This window comes from Anomaloglossus baeobatrachus, chromosome 8 (assembly GCF_048569485.1).
Source record: "Anomaloglossus baeobatrachus isolate aAnoBae1 chromosome 8, aAnoBae1.hap1, whole genome shotgun sequence".
Classification (NCBI taxonomy): domain Eukaryota; kingdom Metazoa; phylum Chordata; class Amphibia; order Anura; family Aromobatidae; genus Anomaloglossus; species Anomaloglossus baeobatrachus.
The window spans coordinates 79,105,961-79,125,372 of NC_134360.1; the positions used below are offsets into that span (position 1 = coordinate 79,105,961).

Here is a 19,412-nt window from a genome sequence, read left to right on the forward strand (position 1 = left end):
CAGCCGGCTGCTGTGACTTCTCCCGAACGGTTGGTGGTGTTATATTCTTGTAAGGAGAACGGTATTTAGGTACCGCGCCAACGACCACTCATGTAGGAGATGAATTTAACGTGACTTTATTCCATGTTCAGGTCTACGCGTTTCAGGAGCATCCGCTCCCTTCCTCAGGACAATACAGGCACAAGCAACATCAAAATCCTTGGTTGGTGGTGGCTGCCTTTCCCTGCACCTTTGTGTATGTTCGGTCCCGATGGATTCCCACCGGTAACCCGCTCCCCAGCGTGTATGTGTGCCGGAGGAGCCCTTTTGCCCGCAGGCTCTGGCCCTTGAACTCTAGATGTGGGGTGGTAGCGGTATTTCCTTTTGCTGGTCGGACGGTTGCCTTCAATCAGGTCTTGGCTGTTCGGAACCCCAGGGGTTCCGGTCACTGACGGATTTGACCTCTAATGGCGACTCCAAGCGTGGTCGGGGTCCGCAGGCCCTGCCTGTGTGTGCTGGCTTCACTTCGCTGCCCGATTCGGTACCGGCGGGCCACCGCCCGTCCCCGGTCCTACGGTTCCGCGTTGATTCGCCTCTCCTGCAGACGGCCACCACCGTCTGCCAACCTTGCTCTTAGTGCCCGGGCCACACACCCGGACACGGTCAGTTTACTCCTCCACTACTACTTCACTCCTTTCACTTCCACCTCCCTAACTGATCTGCCCTCCTTTTCCCGCCTCCAGGACTGTGAACTCCTCAGTGGGTGGGGCCAACCGCCTGGCTCCACCCCACCTGGTGTGGACATCAGCCCCTGGAGGGAGGCAACAAGGATTGTGTGTCTGGCTGATGTGCCTGTCTCGGGGTGGGGGTGTATGTTGTAGTACCTGTGACGACCTGGCTAGTCCAGGGCGCCATATCAGTTTTTTCATATGATATCTATGGAAGTGCAAATCTATGGGAAAGGAGAGGAAAGTTTAAAATAAAAAAAAAAAAAAAAAAGAAAGAAAAAAAGGAAAGCAAAGGCAAAAAAAAGCAAGAGGAAAGCAAAGGGCGAAAAAAAGAGGAAAGTGCGTCGCCCACCTGCAGCGGTCGCCCCAGGGATACCACTCCACCTCAGGCCACATATATGTCAGGTTTATTTACGTACGAGTCGTGACGCCACTCACGGTTTGCGGTCAGAGATATGGGTGACCGCCACTGCAGGTTTAACGAGCATCTGGGGCTGATGGAGTCTGCAGTCTGGTGGTATGGCCTCCCGTGAGTGAGGCTGGCCCCAGGGGCTCGGGTGTGTAGAACAACAGGTCCCAGAATAACTCAGTCTCAGTCCAAGGTGTCTTTCAACTTGTTTTACTCACGTTCAGATGTTTTTGTGAGGAAAACCCGGCCGATGCTGAGATAAACCAGGCGGAACCAGGTATCCTTTAGGGCTGGTCTAAGGGTAACTTAACTCGCCTTCCTAGCACTTCTTGTTTCAGATAACCCTTGACTTGAAGTACCGTGGGATTCATCCAGGGAAGTCGCTACTGCCTTTTCTCCCCTTTTTGGCCCGTTTGCTGGCAGCGTGGACCAAGGAAGATGGCTCCAGGCTCTATCCTCCTTATGGGCCCCCTCATTGCTGCTGATGCTCGGAGTCTAGTTGGTTGGTGTGGGATTTGTGGTCCCCCCCCCCCGGCAGATTTAGCAGATCAAATAAATGGACATCTACTCTAGGGACCTGTTCCCTGTGCGTGCCTAGTCACCAGGAGTCTCTGTACACGACCAGCTGACTTCCTCAGCGTCTTTCTGTCCGACTTGCTGGTAACAATTCTCCCCTGCCAACGGCTACTACACGTGCAGGGTCTGACTAGTGTCTCAGCGCACGTCCCTCCTTCAGCAACCCGCCTTTTGTGCCTTCACTATCAGACTGGCTAACTCCTCCTACTTTCCTGACACCCATTGCCACCTTAGCTTCCAGCCCCTCCCCTACACCCCTAGATGAGATGTGGGTCTGCCCAAGGGTCCACTCTAAGCTGTGGGAGACCTGGTTGCTATGTGTCTGTGCGTACACACCCTATTCCGGCCTTTGGATTTACCTGGAAGTACTGTCCCAGCATGGGTGCAGTACTCAGTGGTGCCTGACCAGGTCAAGGGCGAAAAAAAGGGGACAGCAAAGGGCAAAAAGGGGAAAGTAAAAGGAGGAAGAAAAAAAAAAAAAGAAAAAAAAAGGAAAGAAGGGGAAAAAAGGAAAGGAAAAAAAAAGGAAACCAGTTGGTTCCTATCTGTGTGCTATCCATATTGTACGCACTGTTTAATATGAGAATATTGAGACACCCCCATCATTTTTCCCTGGAGACAGAAAACTGATTTAAAAAAAAAAAAATAAATAAATAGATAAACTATATATTAGATTTATGTTCTCCATCAGAAAACTACTGATGTCTGAATTAGAGCTGAGGCAGAGGAAAGAAAGAAAGATGACACCTAAGGTGCTGCAGGGTCTGGAGGAGGACTATTAGTACTGAACATGGATAGGTCGTCAATATCAGATTGTTGGGGGTGCTTGATGTCGGACCCTTACATAATAGCTGTTGAATGCACAATCATGTAAACCATATGCAGAATGGCACACAAGAGCGCCACCACTGTTTTGTGGCCACTCCTGGGTACTGCAGATCAGCGAACACTGCCACACACAATGCACCCCCCATCACCCCCCCCCCACACACACACACACACACACACACACACAATGCACCCCCACCCACACACACACACACAATGCACCCCCCCATCACCCTCTACACACACACAATGCATCACCCCCTACACACACACACACACACAATACAATGCACCCCCCATCACCCCCTACACACACACACAATACAGTGCACCCTCCATTACACCTCCCCCCACATACAATACAATGCACCCCCAATCACCCCCTACACACACACACACACACACACACACACACACAATACATCACCCCCTACACACACACACACACACACACAATACATCACCCCCTACACACACACACACACACACAATACATCACCCCCTACACACACACACACACACACACACACAATACATCACCCCCTACACACACACACACACACACACACACACACACACACAATACAATGCACCCCCCATCACCCCCTACACACACACACACACACACACAAAATACAGTGCACCCTCCATTACCCCCTCCCCAGACATAATACATTGCACCCCACATCACCACCCCCTGCAGACACAAATTACACTACCCCATCACTACACACTCCTGCCTCCCCCCTCCCTCGGAATACAGTACTCCTCCTCTGCCTGTCACAAAGCTGTGTCTCCTTCACAAATGTTCCCCGTTATGTGTCCTCAGCCCCTCCCCACACATCTCCATTAATTACACCTGTCTCTTCGGCTCCTCCATGGAGCGCTCGCTTCCTGATGAATCCAGTGTGGCGCCCGCAGCACTGTGATGACGTCAGCAATGTGCTGATCTCATCACGTTGCTGCACGTCGGGGGCGGGGCCCAGTCCCAGCGCGCTGTTCAAATGTATTTACGTCTGAAATGCGGATTTTGGTGCGGTTTTTTACCGCAGGTGCAGGATTCTTTCAGAGAGTCCATTTTTTCCTTAAGAAAAAGTCAGTTTCTAGTGCGCACATGGCCTTAGGGTATGTTCACACACAGCTTTTTTGGTACATTTTTTTAGCTGTAGATTTACCTTGGTTTAACCCCTTCACGACCGCGGGCAGTAAAATTACGTCCTATTTTAACGTGACTTAACGACCAGGGACGTAATTTTACGGCCTAAAGTTCATTTGATTGCCGTGGCCATAGCAACGGCTTTCAAATTATGTCCCCTGCTGTTTCTTACAGCAGGGGACCTTTGCTTCACCCCAGGGGGGGTGGCATCGCCACCCCCCATCGACGATCGATGTGATTGGCTGTTCAAATCTGAACCGCCAACCACATCTTTCACACTGATTTCGGTAAAAATAATGCCGGAAATAGTGCGATACTGCAGGCACAGGACAGGTCTCTAATGCGCACTGTAGAGTTTGCAAATAGGCGCATGTTATACTGAGAGAAGCCGGAAATGATCAAGTAATAAAACAGTTTATGGTAGATATAGTGCGGGCCCCTAGAGGCAATTTCCCTGGTAGGCCCCTTACACCCCAGTCTGACATTGGTACTGAACATGGATAGGTCGTCAATATCAGATTGTTGGGGGTGCTTGATGTCGGACCCTTACATAATAGCTGTTGAATGCACAATCATGTAAACCATATGCAGAATGGCACACAAGAGCGCCACCACTGTTTTGTGGCCACTCCTGGGTACTGCAGATCAGCGAACACTGCCAGAGCTGAGCACAGCTTATTGGTGGGTACCGGGTGTCTGACTCCCCACCAAATCTATTGAACACCAATCAGATCTTCAAGATCAAAGTGGCGGAAAACGCTATATGACATTGCCTGCTGTTAGGATAGGTCATCCAGGGAGAAATCTCGTAGCAACCACACTCTGCACAAGCATCGAGACTCCTGAACTGAGTATCCTTGGCCAGTAAGTCAGATTAATCTATTTTCTAAACGAGAAACCCCTTTTAAAGAAGGGTATTGAGACTCCATATTAAATCACTTTCTCGTGGCATGAGCTTGGGATTTTGTTTTGCAAATCGGCTACAACTTGTGACTAAAGTCCATGACCTTGAGAAGACCTGGCCGCATCCCATCAGTAGAAGGGCTTGTATTCTTGCGGTTGTAGATGCTATAGTGAGGGGGATGTTGCACAATTTGGAGTCATCTGTTTTGTCAAAGAAGTTCCATATAATGCCACCCGCTATCAAGAATGGCCCATATCTCACCGAGTAACATCAGTATCTAGCATAATATTCATAGATTGGGATACAATATGGAAGCGTAACACAATGCTAGCAAAGCCTACATGGACTAAACCACAAAGCATTCAAGAACGGTCACTTTTAGGAGTCAACTGAGCAGACTGTAATTTAGCTATGACAGACTATTGTAAGGCCAGGCATACACGCAGCCGAGACCTCCAAGGAGATTGCCCCGAAGCACCACCATGGCTTTTAAACAAAAGGATAATGATTACCAGTTCCAATACAAACTAAAGATCAAAGGGGAGATTGTTAACAAGACGATCAATACAGACAACAACGATCAATACAGACAAAAACGAAGGCAAACTTCACATCCACTGTTCAATCGCTTTCTTGTGTACTCCAACTCTTCACCACCACCTGTGTTATCCTGCCCCGATCAGCAGCCCCTCTAATCAGCACTACTCAACCTCTGACTTCCAATCACAAGTCTCATCCAGAATCCAATATTTGAGCCGATCACTGTGTACAAGGAAAACGTTAAAGATCAAGGTTGGGAACCACTGACGATGATCCATAAATGGATAGTCATATACATTGTTATCACCAGTACGACCACAATACTGTTCAATATATATAGGGAACCTGTCAGGTCCCATATGCGTTCTGACCTACAAGCAGGGTGATGTGTGGCCTAGTAACCCCTTCCTACCCATCCCTGTGTTGTAATATTGTGTAATATGAATGTAAAAAAAAAGGTTTTATTACTTACATGTTCCCTATGTAAATGATCAGAGGGTCTAGTCCCCTGGGCGTCGCATCGCCCTGTGGTATCACGCCCCTGTGGGCATACCACCATGGATTTACATGAGCGACGTCACCGTCCGCTCCTGGATATCCCGCATGCGCGCTTGCTATTCCCGCAGCCTTGTTATCCGGGTGCTTGCTTCTCGGCTTCAGACACGCTCTGCGCATGTTCAGAAGACTCCTGCGGTTCTGACCATGTGTAGAGCGCGTCTGAAGCCGGCAAGCAAGCACCCGGATAAGAAGGCAGCGCGACCGAGAAGTGCGACCGCGCGGGATCTCAAGGAGCCGACGGTGACATCGCTCATGTAAATCCATGGTATGACGGCCACAGGGGAGATACCACGGAAAGCAAGCAAACGCCCACTGGGCGATGCGACACTCAGGGGACTAGACCCTCTGATTATTTACATAGGGAACATGTAACTTTTTTTATACATTCATATTACACTATTACAACACAGGGATGGGTAGGAAGGGGTTACTAGGCCACACCACACCACTCTGCTTGTAGGTTAGAACGCATATGGGACCTGACAGGTTCCCTTTAAATAAAATCGAGCTTTGTGGGCCTGAGGCTTATAAAAAGGTGCATTTATGAATTTATCACAAAAACACAGACTAAAAGGTTTAAAAGAGCAAAAAAAGGGCAACCAATATTACCAAAACTGTTTTGGCTGCCAGTGCATTCTCCTAACCTTTGATCAGTAAGTGACGCATCAATGGAATCAGGGTATCTGCCCCTATATCATGCTGCTCTCAGATTAGGTGACAGACTCACCTTCACGACCGTATTTGTCATTCGGCACGGTCATACGGCTAGCCTCTCCGAGTCACTTGGCTATGACTACATAGCCCACTGACTAGTCAGATATGTTTAACATGGCTGAGTCAAAAAATGGCATATATCCAAATTAGGAGACAACGGAGGTAAGAAAACACAAATCTAGAACTAAAGCAATCTGACACTCATCTGCCATCATGTAAGCATGATACGAGAGCGATTCAGACAGAAATCTGTAATAAACAAGGCCCAAATTAGGCAAATCTGTAAGTAAACAAGCAGAGGTCCCCATGGCTGGATTTTCTACAAGCCTTCGGCATACTGCTTTGCATGTCTAATCAGAGATAAACCAGAAGCTGTGGGCCAAGCCCAGCAGATGGGAGTAGCCACAGCAGTAGGGCCGGGAGGGGGCAGGGAGCCGCTCTGCTCCACCTCCCATCATAGGCACAGTCATGTCTCCATCCTTCTCTGCTCCCTCACAATCCATAAACAGCGAGGCCTTAACCCATTGCTAAGCACAGGCTGCACTCATCCGAGAGGAAACATGGCTGTATGAGCAGCTGCAGAGCCCCCAGCCAGCACCCCTTACACTGCAGCTGTCCCCCCTTTCGGCTCCCTCTACATGGCAAGAAACATCCTGTTTTCCCTTCATTGCTCACAGCTCTGGGGAATACTGGGGATATCCTTCCCTTTACAGAGTCAGGCCGCAGAGTCGTCCTAGCAGCTCCATGTACAAAGCCAGAAAACGCTCCAAAAATGACATACGTGATCGCACATCTCTACGTTCCCACCGGATCTTATATCAGCCACCTTCTAACAAATCTGTCCTTGAAAAAAAGACATCCTTGCACCATCCATCTTTTTTGCTGACACTGACTTGGTCAAATTCTGTCCGCAAAACAGACCAGAGGGGATCAAGTCTCTATTTTGTAACATCCATGTGACTGGCCCCATAGAATGTGTTTGTCCTCTATCCTGTCAAAAAATTTGCCTCCAAATAAGCCCTTAAAGGGCATTTCCCACATTTAGAAAAGAAAAAAAAAAAAAAAAGTGTACCCCAAATAAATCCGGTAATGTAAAATAAAACAGATTGTACTCATCCTCCCCAGGTCCATCCGGTGCCAGCTCTCTGCTGCGGCGCCAGTCTTTGTTGTTTGGCTTTAGCAATGACAACCCATTTTATCCCAACCGCCAATTACAGAGGTCAGCCCATGTAGACGCAAAGCTCAGTGACTGGCTGCAGCGGTGATGGGAGCCGCTTTGTTATTTTGCATTAATTGAATGGTTTGGGCCCCAATTTTCCAAAAGAGAAAAACCCCTTTTAATATCAGCAGGATCCGCCAATGCAATATATTCAGTAGTGGAATTAGGAGACTGCCCCCCTGATAAAGATTGGGCATGTTGCAACATACTACGCATTTTGTACTGGGAAATGCTGTCAGAAGTGCCAGGCAGCAGCGCGTCTGCCTCTCCCATGTTGAATAAACATGAACACTTGGACAAGTGAGTGCTTCTTTGCACAAAAATCATAATTAAAGTTTTAACCCAACAGCCACACTATGTGGACAAAAAGTATTTGGACCCCTATACATCATCATCATCATAAAAATGAGTGGTGTTGAGGCAAGTGCTTTTTGCATACCATTCAGGATCATCCGTACCTTACGTGCCCAACCATGTCTTTATGGACCTTGCTTTGTGTTTTGGGGCACAGTAACGCTAGAACAGAAAATGGCCTGGTCCTGATGCTCATATTCTTATCTGATCTGCTATTCTCATGGTACAGAACCAGTCCTATAGTGGTGGGTACATACCTTATTTACAAAGGTTTAAAATTACCTGCTTAAATGTACTGCCATGTTTACCCCCCACCAAAAAGAAAGACACCCCCTAAAAGAATCGCACTTACCAGACTCTAAACAGAGTTGGCAAGTAAATGGGCTCTCACATACAGATAAGTGTTTCTGTCAGCGCTGCAGTGCAATGCAGCGGGAGTGATGAAGGCCCAACAGCATCGCAGATCTCTGTGAGAGCCCATCCACCATCGACACTTGCCCAAGGAAAAAAAAAAATCCTGCTAGGGCCTATTTTCGGAGTAGGTGTTATTTTTGGGGAAACAGGGTCCAGTGGCAGCTGCTTTACACCACTATCAAACACTTAGCATTGCGCTTGGTGATATAAGGCTTGCATGCAGCTGCTCACCAATTAAAAGTCGTGTCAATTTTCCTGCTGATATGAATGACAGTAGGTTATGGAGTGAGCTAAGAGATGGGGTGAGGATGGTTAACTTCATTGCGCATGCGCACATTTTTTACAATGAGCATTGTGATATTGGGCAGTCCACCAAACAAACTCCGGTGGGCATGATTTAAAGCTCTGAAGTTTGACTGTTCCAGGATCCAGCCCATCCCACTTGACTGGAAGCCAGTTATTTTTATGACAGGTGCGAATGGATATTTAGCAATATACTGGGGTGTTTGGAGTTTACAGTTACAGCACCATGTTAAGGATACAGGTTACATGCTGTAAATTGTACTGGGAGTAGTTTAGGAGGCCAAAATGCTCGATGAAACCTATAAACTATATACATTAAAGTATCTAATCTTATCATTTTTTTAACAAATATTAAAAGGACTACTGTACTGTCAAGGTAAAATGGAGAGGTAAAGATGTAGCAGACTAAACCATACATAAAGACCAGGTGGGACGGTCTCACTAAGTTTTTGTCAATATCTAAAATTTTATATGCAGTGTTTACTCTTTATTTTTTTAAGTAGCCTCTTCAGAAAGAAGAAAACCATCTCTGAAGTCACTTTTGGATTTAATAATCCTAAAAGTCAATATCGACCCTTGCTACACGGCTTAGGATAAAAAGCCAAACCAGAAATTCCATTTGCAGACCCATGTTTCAGGGTGTGACTCCTCCTCAGTGTAAAGCAATAAATCGGATTTGGTTGGGCGAGAAGTCTCTGAATGGGGGTTAAGTGGGAGCTTTTCTCCTTTCGAGAGCGACATGTTTGTGTAAGAAATGCATGGCTTACATCCTCGTATATCCTTTACACTGAGTGTAAAAAAAAAGTGTTTCCCCTTACGCCATATTTTTGCAAATAGCCTCCTTCAGAAGGAAGAGAACAATCTGTGAAGACATTTTTGGATTTAATAATCTTAAAAGTCAATATCGACCCTTTACATGAGCTTTGCTACATGACTACGGGTGCCTTCACACTTAGCGATGCAGCAGCGATCCGACCAGCGATCTGACCTGGTCAGGATCGCTGCTGCATCGCTACATGGTCGCTGGTGAGCTGTCAAACAGGCAGATCTCACCAGCGACCAGTGAACAGCCCCCAGCCAGCAGCGACGTGCAAGCGACGCTGCGCTTGCACAGAGCCGCCGTCTGGAAGCTGCGGAGACTGGTAACTAAGGTAAACATCGGGTATGGTTACCCGATGTTGACATTAGTTACCAGCGCACACCGCTTAGCTGTGTGTGCAGGGAGCAGGGAGCCGCGCACACTGAGCGCTGGCTCCTTGCTCTCCTAGCTACAGTACACATCGGGTTAATTAACCCGATGTGTAATGCAGCTACATGTGCAGAGAGCAGGGAGCCGCGCACACTGCTTAGCGCTGGCTCCTTGCTCTCCTAGCTGCTGTACACATCGGGTTAATTAACCCGATGTGTACAGCAGCTACATGTGCAGAGAGCCGGAGCCGGCAGCACAGGCAGCGTGAGAGCTGCAGAGGCTGGTAACTAAGGTAAATATTGGGTAACCACCTTGGTTACCCGATGTTTATCTTGGTTACAAGCTTACCTCAGCTGTCAGACGCCGGCTCTCTGCTCGCTTCATTTGTCGCTCTCTCGCTGTCACACACAGTGATCTGTGTGTCACAGTGGGAGAGCGCCTTTGAAGAAAACGAACCAGGGCTGTGTGTAACGAGCAGCGATCTCGCAGCAGGGGCCAGATCGCTGCTCAGTGTCACACACAGCGAGATCGCTAATGAGGTCACTGCTGCGTCACAAAAAGCGTGACTCAGCAGCGATCTCGGCAGTGAGCTCGCTGTGTGTGAAGCACCCCTTAGGATAAGAAGCCAAACTAGAACTCCATTTGCAGACGTGTTTCGGAGTATGGCTCCTCCTCAGTGTAAAGCAATAAATCTGATTTGGCTAGGTGTGAAGATTCTACTAGGGGAGTTTAAAGGGAACCTGTCAGCAGATTTGGGGCCTATAAGCTGCGGCCACACCACTGGGCTCTTATATACAGCATTCTAACATGCTGTATATAAAACGCAAATATCACTTTAGAATACTTATCTAAATGGCTGCTGCAGTGGAGTTAGGTTATATGGGTGTCTCGGTTCTCTGGTGCCAGCGCCTCCTCTTTCGGCCATCTTTGTCGTCCTTCTGAAGTTGGGGTGCATGATCCGTCCTACGTCATCCAGACTCGCTGGCATTGAGGTCCTGCGCAGGTGCACTTTGATCTGCCCTGAGCAGGGAAGAGCAAAGTATTGTAGTGCGCCTGCGCGGGACTGGCAACTGTGTATGATGTAGGACGCATCATGCACACAGGCTTCATAAGGAGGACGAAGATGGTCGAAAGAGGAGATGCCGGCACCGGAGACGCCCATATGACCCAACTCCACCACAGCGACCGTTTAGGTAAGTATTACAAAGTGATTTTTACGTTCTACACAGTGGCCTGGGCTCTTATATACAGCATGTTAGAATGCCGTATATAAGAGCTCACTGGTGGTGGCCGCAGCTTATAGGCCCCAAGTCTGCCGATGCGTTCCCTCTTAACGGGAACCTCTCTCCTTTCGAGAGTGACATGCCGGTGTAAGCAATGCATGGCTTATAAGTATCCTTACACAGTATAATAAGCGCTCCCCTAAAACCTGCAATGGATCGCAGCAGTGGGACATAGAAGTTCAAGTATAGCAGTTTGAAGAAAGGTAAAATACTTGCACTTCTGGAGTAAAACTAGGCAAACAGATCAGCACCGACTAGACAATGGCTAAACCTTCAGGTTTAGCAAAACCCAGCAATAGACAGTCTGGGAGGTGCAGGCAGTCCTTATCTTCTGTCAGCAGTATTTGTAGGAACGTGAGGAACTGTTTGTACTAAGCCAAGCAGAGAACACCATCACGTAGGAAAGGATGAGCCAAGTACCTGCTTATGTCAGGTCTGAGCCGTCTTTACATTGCTTGTCCCGGTTCTGCAGCCAATACTTTAAGTACAATGTCTGCACATGAAGTAATCCCAAGGGACTCCCGTAACCCTCATGACAGAGGCGGTGGGGGCACGACAGTGAATTCAGACACAGGAAACCTCCAGCACCCAGGAGTGGAAGGCGGTCAGCAGATGTTCCCCCAAGAACACCCAGAAATAGAAACACTGACCCCGGTTGTCTGAGCCGTAATAACATCCGTGCCTGTAGGTTACATATGCCATCCTACAACCAAGCAGACATGGGAGACCAGAATACGGCTCGAGTTATCGAGTTGTGTAGTATTAAAAACTTACGTTCAGTACCAGAAATAAATCCCTACCAGGAGAAACTGAAGTAATGGTGTGGATTTAATGATAATTCTTAAAGGGCTGTGCCATCGTATCTTCATTTTTATAGATGTGTTGGGGACATTATTTTGAGGCACTTTCTAATATACCTGTTCTCCTCCTGCACTTGGCAGCGCCACCTTCTTTAGCGCTCCTCACAATAAGATGGATGGTGGAGGAGATATTGTCGCGGGCGGAGGAGGGGACGCTGCGCTCTCCCCACTGCTCGGGTCCGGCCGCGGCTGCTGCGGCCGCTGCTGCTCGGTGGTGGCTCGAGCGGTGGGCTGGATCCCGGGGACTCGAGCGGCGCTCCTCGCCCGTGAGTGAAAAGGGTGGGGATTTGGTTATTGTCCGTGACGCCACCCACGGTTGTGGTGAAGTTGGTGACACAACCGCTGCTCTGGACGGGGGATCCCGGGAGCGATGACAGGGAGCAGCCTGGATGTTAGTTCTCCCCTCCGTGGGTAGGAGGTTGGTTGTCCCGGGGCCCGGTGATAGGGTAGGGATGGATGGCAGACGGGTTACGGGGCCTGGTGAGGTGCAGGGTCGCGGGGGCAGCGCTGTGCCGCACGGCACGGTGGTACTCACTCAGCCAATGATGAGGACACAGTTCTCGGTAAAACACACGGCTGGATGGACGGGTCCCACAGACGGCTGCGGTGTTGCTTTTCCCGGCAGGCTGATGGTGACTGCCTTTCCCTGCACCTGTGTACTGTAAACGGTCCCAATGGGTTCCCACCGGTAACCCGCTCCCCAGCTTGGATGGTTGCCAAAGGAGCCCCTTTTGCCCGCAGGCGCTGGCCCTGGGAACTTTAGCCTTGGCGGTGACTGTTTCCCTCTATCAGTTGGACGGTTGCCTTCTGACGGGACTTGGCTGCTGGGAAACCCAGGAGGTTCCCTTCGCTAACGGATTTGGCAAATTCACGGAGACTCCTAGCCTTGCCGGGGTCCGTAAGCCCCTGCCAGATGGTGCTGACTTCTCTTTGCGTACTGGTCCGGTACCGCCAGGCCACCGCCCGTCCACGGTCCTTACGGTAGACTCCGATAGGCCACTCCTGCAGACGGTCACCACCGTCTGCCAACCTTGCTGATCCGTCCGGGCCACACACCAGGACCAACTTTAGTCTGCTCTACTACTACTTTTCTTCCTTCCACTCTCAAACTGATCTGTCTGCTTTTCCCGCCTCCAGGACTGTGAACTCCTCGGTGGGCGGAGCCAACCGCCTGGCCCACCCCCTGGTGTGGACATCAGCCCCTGGAGGAAGGCAACAAGGGTTTGTGTCTGACTTCGGTGTGCCTTACCGGGAGTGTGGGGTGGTGTAGGTGTAGTTCTCTGTGGCCCCTGGCTTGTCCAGGGCGCCACAAAATATGACCAGACCATCCACCTTACGATCCTCCACCAGAAGCCATTTTTGTGAGGAGAGCTGCACTAACGAATACAGGAGAACCTCATTTTATAATATATTAAAATATCAAAATCCACTGTATAGGCTGCTCCCGACCAAATATCGGGAGGAGACAAGAATGGGGCAGTTGAAAATTAACCCTTTATCCTTTTGCTATTAGGGGACATAACTCTGTTAGAATCGACTGGCAGCAGTTTACTCCCCTCTCCCCGTGGAAAACAAAAGATCATTGACAAGTGTACAAGCTTATTTTAACCGGCCGAGGGCCAGTGTTGCCAAACAGATTTCTAAGTTTTCTTGACCACTGAGGCCTCATTCACACATCAGAGTTTCTTGTACGAGTGTCAGCCATGGTATTCACTCAAACTACTTGTACCTGTAATAGTCTATATGAACATTCACATGTCTGATTTTGCTCGGACCGTGCGGTCCACAAAATTCCAATTTTGATCAAAATAATCAGTGAAAGTCTGTCTGTGAAAGGACATCAGAGCGTAGTCGAATTTTCAAGAACTGTCAGAATGGAGCAGGTGGAGAATGTTTTTGTTTTTTTTTTTTAACATTTAATAATTCTCCACGTACGAGAAAAATCGAACGACACGTACCACACTGATCAAAATAAATCGGATGTTTTTCTCGTATGTGGATACATTTGAAGTGTGAATGAGGCTTTATAACAAAACAGACAGTATACATTTTAAAAAAAATTGTTTAAAAGAACAGAGAGTCCTCAGTGGTTGATACCTTTTAATGGCTAACTGAAAAGATGGTAATAATTGCAAGCTTTCGAGACAAGCTTGTCTCGAAAGCTTGCAATTATTACCATCTTTTCAGTTAGCCATTAAAAGGTATCAACCACTGAGGACTCTCTGTTCTTTTAAACAATTTTTTTTATCTCTACTGGCTAACACGGTACAAAGATATATTTTACTAGTATACATTTTGTTTCATATTTTCTCCGTCCGTACTTGCAAGCTTACCTAAATAGATGTCTCCGAAGGAGCCGCTTCCGATCTTCCTGCCCAGTCTGTACTTGTTTCCCACTCTGAGCTCCATCTTGTATCCTAAAATACAGTGGTAAAACATTACTTTGTTTTTCTCCACCATCTTGGAGCAGATGTAAACAATTCCCTACAATGTAAACAATTCCCTAACAGTTTTCTTTGCCATTGTTTTTTCATTTATAGAATAATACTACTAAATGTCATAAAAAGAATGCAAATGAACAATTAAGGCTCGACACCTGACCTCCAGTAATGTGCCCCGGAATACCGAAGGCACCCCATGTCCGAGACAAGGCGTTCTGTACAGAATGGTATCCTAGTTACAAAATAGAAAAAAAACAAACAAACAACAACAATCTACACATATATATATGATATTAAGGGATTTTCCACCTGAATTATAAAAATATCATCACTGGAGCAAGCTAATAGGAGAATGACAATGACCGGCTATCCCAAATCCTCTTCTTCAGGATGCACATGCAGGTGACTAAGTACTGACCGGTTCCTTACACAATTTAATTCCAACATCTACTGGTTGGGGTTGTCAGACAACTTATTCCGAATAACACATCTCAGATTAGTTAGCTTCTTGTGGAAACATTTTGTTCTTCATCATCTCATCCGTGAGAATCGGATCACACCATACTGACACTCTGATCTGAGATGGATCGGAGTGTCATCAGCATAATCAACCAGATTCTCTTGGATGAGAAAAAAAAAAAATTCAGTTGTGACCCCGCCCTAATTCTGTACATCCCTTAATATATTCTTGCGGATAAAATGTCAGGTTTTTTGACGTTGGGTCTTGAAGAAATCCTTCAAAATGGAGACGCATCATTTATTGGTGCAACAAATAGCAGGGACTAAAACATAACTTTTAATCTAACAATAAAAACAGTGGCGTTTGCCCAGTACACATAGGTTAATCACCGCTATTGGCTTGTGCTGATCCCTGCCATTGCAGGTTGATCTCCCCATTTTTTTTCCTCCGTCTCCCCTGAGGAACTCTCGATATTGAGCAGGAAACGCGTCGGGAGGATTTCTTTTTGTTCTTTATGGTTGCGGGGCAGACATCTTATTTGGGTGCTGCCCTTGTCAGGGCGGAAGTCTATTCACGGGGCACGACAGGGGTTATTTACCACACTTGTCCACCCAATCCTTCCAGCCTGTGACCTCTCATTTTGGGACCGGTGTGCAGTCCAGCCCATGGATGAAGCTTGGGTGAGATCAAACCTGTGTGTTGCCATGTGGCATTTTGTCTCTTGCACTACTTATGCACAAGCACTTTATCACTTTTTATTGTTAGATTAAAAGTTATGTTTTAGTCCCTGCTATTATTATTGTTTATGCTTTCTGGACTATTGGGCACTACTTCTCTGCTTGGCAGATTTGCTATTATACTTGCAACAAATAGCACAATGGATTAAAGTGAATCTGTCACCAGGTTTTGCTATCCTAGATGAAGGCAATATGATGTAGGGGCAGGGTCCCTGATTCAACCAATGTGTCCCTTACTGGTTGTCTTGCTGTAGTTTTGATTAAAAGCAGTTTTTTCTGCTGCAGATCTAGTAGTTCTCTGAATGTTGAGCTCTGTATAACCCCGCCCATACCACGGATTGGCAGGTTTGTGTACACTGTGCAATCAGTGCAGTGGGTGGGGCTTAAACATGGCAGTAGGTTTACTAGTCCTCTAATGAAAATATCCTGCAGCCAAAACAGTGATGTTATCACAACTAGAGCAAGCAGCCAGTAAGTGACGCATCACTGGAATCAGGGTCTCTCTATATTCTACTCTCAGAATAAATAGTAAAAAAACTTGCGAAAAGATTCCCTATAATATCGCAAATCTATGACATCCTAGAAATCGTGTACAGCATCAGAAAGGGCTTTTTTTTCAGTACATTAGCTTTACAAAACCTCTTTTTCCAGTAACCTGAAGGAACAAAGTCACATTTCTATGAATTGCAGCAAACAACCTTTAATGACAGCTCTTTAAAAGGGGTTGTTTCCCCAGACTGTCAGATAATGTAGCCAGGAAAATCTGTAACCTGTCAGAAAAATGTAGTATTTCAGAGAAATGGACATTACGTAATGTGAGGGGCTGCTGATAAGTCTTTGGCTTTGTGATCTTTTTTTGGTTCTATGGTAATGAATGTTACATCACATGAAAGCCTTAGGAGTTTAAGATAGGTTTTCAAAATTATGTTTGTTACTTATGGCAAGTGTTCTACGCACGCAGGAAAACAAAATGGCGGAGTCTAATGCGATATTCACAGCAACTGAGAGCAGAGGAGGGATACAACTCTTGTTTCTGCAAGAAAAGTCTGCGAAGGATATTCACGGTGATATGTCACAGACATTGGGGGGGGGGGGGGAAATCAATGCCCTTCATATTCCACAGTTAAGAACTGGGTTGCCAAATATAAAATGGGCCACTTCAGCACCAATGATGAGGAACGTCCTGGACGACCGAGAGTGGTTGTTCTAGAGATAGCTGATGCCGTGCACAACCTTATACTGGAGAATCCACGAATTTCAGCCAAAGCAATAGCAGACATCATGGGGATTTCCTGTGAACGTGTTTGTGTCATTACCATGAACATTTGGACATGAGGAAGCGATCTGCAAAGTGGGTCCACAAAGGTTTGACAACAGATCCGAGAAGCAGCGAGTGAAAACTTACTGCTCCATTTGTCAGCATTTCTGGACTGATAGGAACTTCCTGGATCCACTGGTCACTATGGATGAGAACTGGATTTGTATGACCCGGAAAACAAGGAGCAGCGAAAAGAGTGAAGGCACAGTGGTTCTCCTCATCCAAAGAAGTTCAGGGTGCAAAAATCAGCCACTAAAAAGGTGATGCCGTCTGTGTTCTGGGATAAGGAGGGCGTGCTGCTAGTGGACTACCTTCAAAAGGGTTCCACCATCAATGCAAGGTATTACATTAAACCTTTGGACCAATTGAATGCAGCTCTGAAGGCCAAAAGGTGCAGCAAACTGTCCTAAGGAATCTAGATAATGCCTTCACTCACACTGCACAAGCAACCACAGCAAAACTGGAAGAGCTGGGCTTCCAGCTGTTGACCACCTACCCTATTCACCAGATCTAGCTCCAACCGACTATCATCTGTTTCCAAACCTGAAAAAACACTTCAAGGGTACCAAATTTCACACACTTTATGATGCCATGACTGCTACGGATGCCTGGTTTGAGGCACAATCAAAATCCTTTTTGCTAGGCTTACAGAACTTGGAATACCGATTTAAGAAGTGTGATGACATCAGTGGAGAGTACCGTATGTGGAATAAATGTAAAGTTTCATCATCCTATCTCGTGTCTTTAAGGGTAAAACCAAAGACATATTAGCAGACCCTCGTACAATGTTAACGGATATCTGTCAGATCCACATGTAGGTGGGGTTCCAGGGTATATCAACCCAACAGGGCACATGGAAAGACTTAAGGGGGCTTTACACGGTAGCGATATCGCTAGCAATTTGTAGCGATAGCGAGTGTGTAAGTACCCGCCCCCGTCGCGCATGCGATTGTTTGTGATCGCTGCCGTAGCGAACATTATCGCAACGGCAGTGTCACACATACTTACCTAGTCGGCGTCGGCGCTGTGACTGCCGAACAATCCCTCCTTCAAGGGGGAGGGACGTTCGGCATCACAGCGACGTCACCGCAACGTCACTAAGCGGCCGGCCAATCAAAGCGGAGGGGCGGAGATGAGCAGGACGTAACATCCCGCCCACCTCCTTCCTTCCTCATTGTGGCCGGCGGCAGGTAAGGAGACGTTCCTCGCTCCTGCGGTGTCACACATAGCGATGTGTGCTGCCGCATGAGCGATGAACCACCTGGATAAACAACCCTTACCGATTTTTGAATTTTGGACGACCTCTCCATGGTGAATGATTTTCACCATTTTTGAGGTCGCTTAAGGTCGCTGGTCAGTGTCACACGCTGCAATATAGTTAATGACGCCGGATGTGCGTCACTAACAACGTGACCCCGATGACAAAACATTAACGATATCGTAGCGTGTAAAGCCACCTTTAATCCATCAGACAACCGATTAAACACCCAAAGGGACTACACAAATGTGATCCAGTTTGGACCCAATTTTCATAGTAGGATTTGTTAGCTACTGGGCTAAACTAAGCATTACCCTTAATAATTAATGGCTACCTTCTGCACAATATGGATGTCCCAGTGTATTTAGCATGGATACAAAGCATATGTAATAGGATAGCCTGTGGTACAGGTCTTTCAAGCCCAGAAGCCATGGCTCGGACTTCATATACCAGTGTTCACATTGCAGGCTGTGACTTGCAAAACAAAATAAGCCATATACAGTATCATATTCTCCCCATTGTGGGGTCCTCCGGCACTATAGGGTTAGAATCATTTTCATCACTAATGCCATATTAAATCATTGGTAATTTAATCTGTTCACTGATGTTTTCTGAGAGCAATGTTGCCTCTTTACGGAGTGACACAATGGCAAAACTTTACAGTCTTTCCCTCCCCACCCTACCAAATTCCTCTACCCACGTCACACAGAAAAAGCAATAGTAAATTTCCATGCAAGTATCACACCATCAGAGGCACAAGACACAACACACAAAAAAAAAAAAACAACAACAAAAAACACACAACACACACACACACACACACACACACACCACAACAAAAACCCATCTACAAGGCTTACACACAGTACCAACAATTATTGATGCGGAAGAAATCTGGCATAGTTGCACCTCCATTTGGAACAAATCAATTTGGACAATTTAGTGGTTTAAGCTGAAAAGAACAGATGTGTGCTCGAGTCTCACTAGATACTTTTAAGAAGTGTTTAGAAGAAAAAAAAAAAAAGTTGCAAAATCAAACATTGAAAAAAATAAAGAAATAAAATCGCAAAGTTTAGGCACATCTCAGAGTTGCGCCAAAATTGGACAAATTTTAGATTCTTCATGCCAGCGCCAATGGAATGGGCAGAGGTGGACGGAGATTTCTGGCTCAGTGCACAGAGGAG

At 47.0% G+C, this 19,412-nt stretch overlaps 1 protein-coding gene across 1 annotated transcript in view; it reads right to left on the reverse strand.

Moving 5' to 3' along the window:
* The window catches only part of CSNK1E (casein kinase 1 epsilon), a 60,108-nt gene that overhangs the window by 15,892 nt on the left and 24,804 nt on the right, over nt 1-19,412 (reverse strand). The window contains exon 2 of the mRNA XM_075321828.1: nt 14,348-14,431. Coding sequence (XP_075177943.1) covers nt 14,348-14,423 — 76 coding nt within the window. The 5' untranslated portion in view covers nt 14,424-14,431. The remainder of the gene's footprint in view (nt 1-14,347; nt 14,432-19,412) is intronic.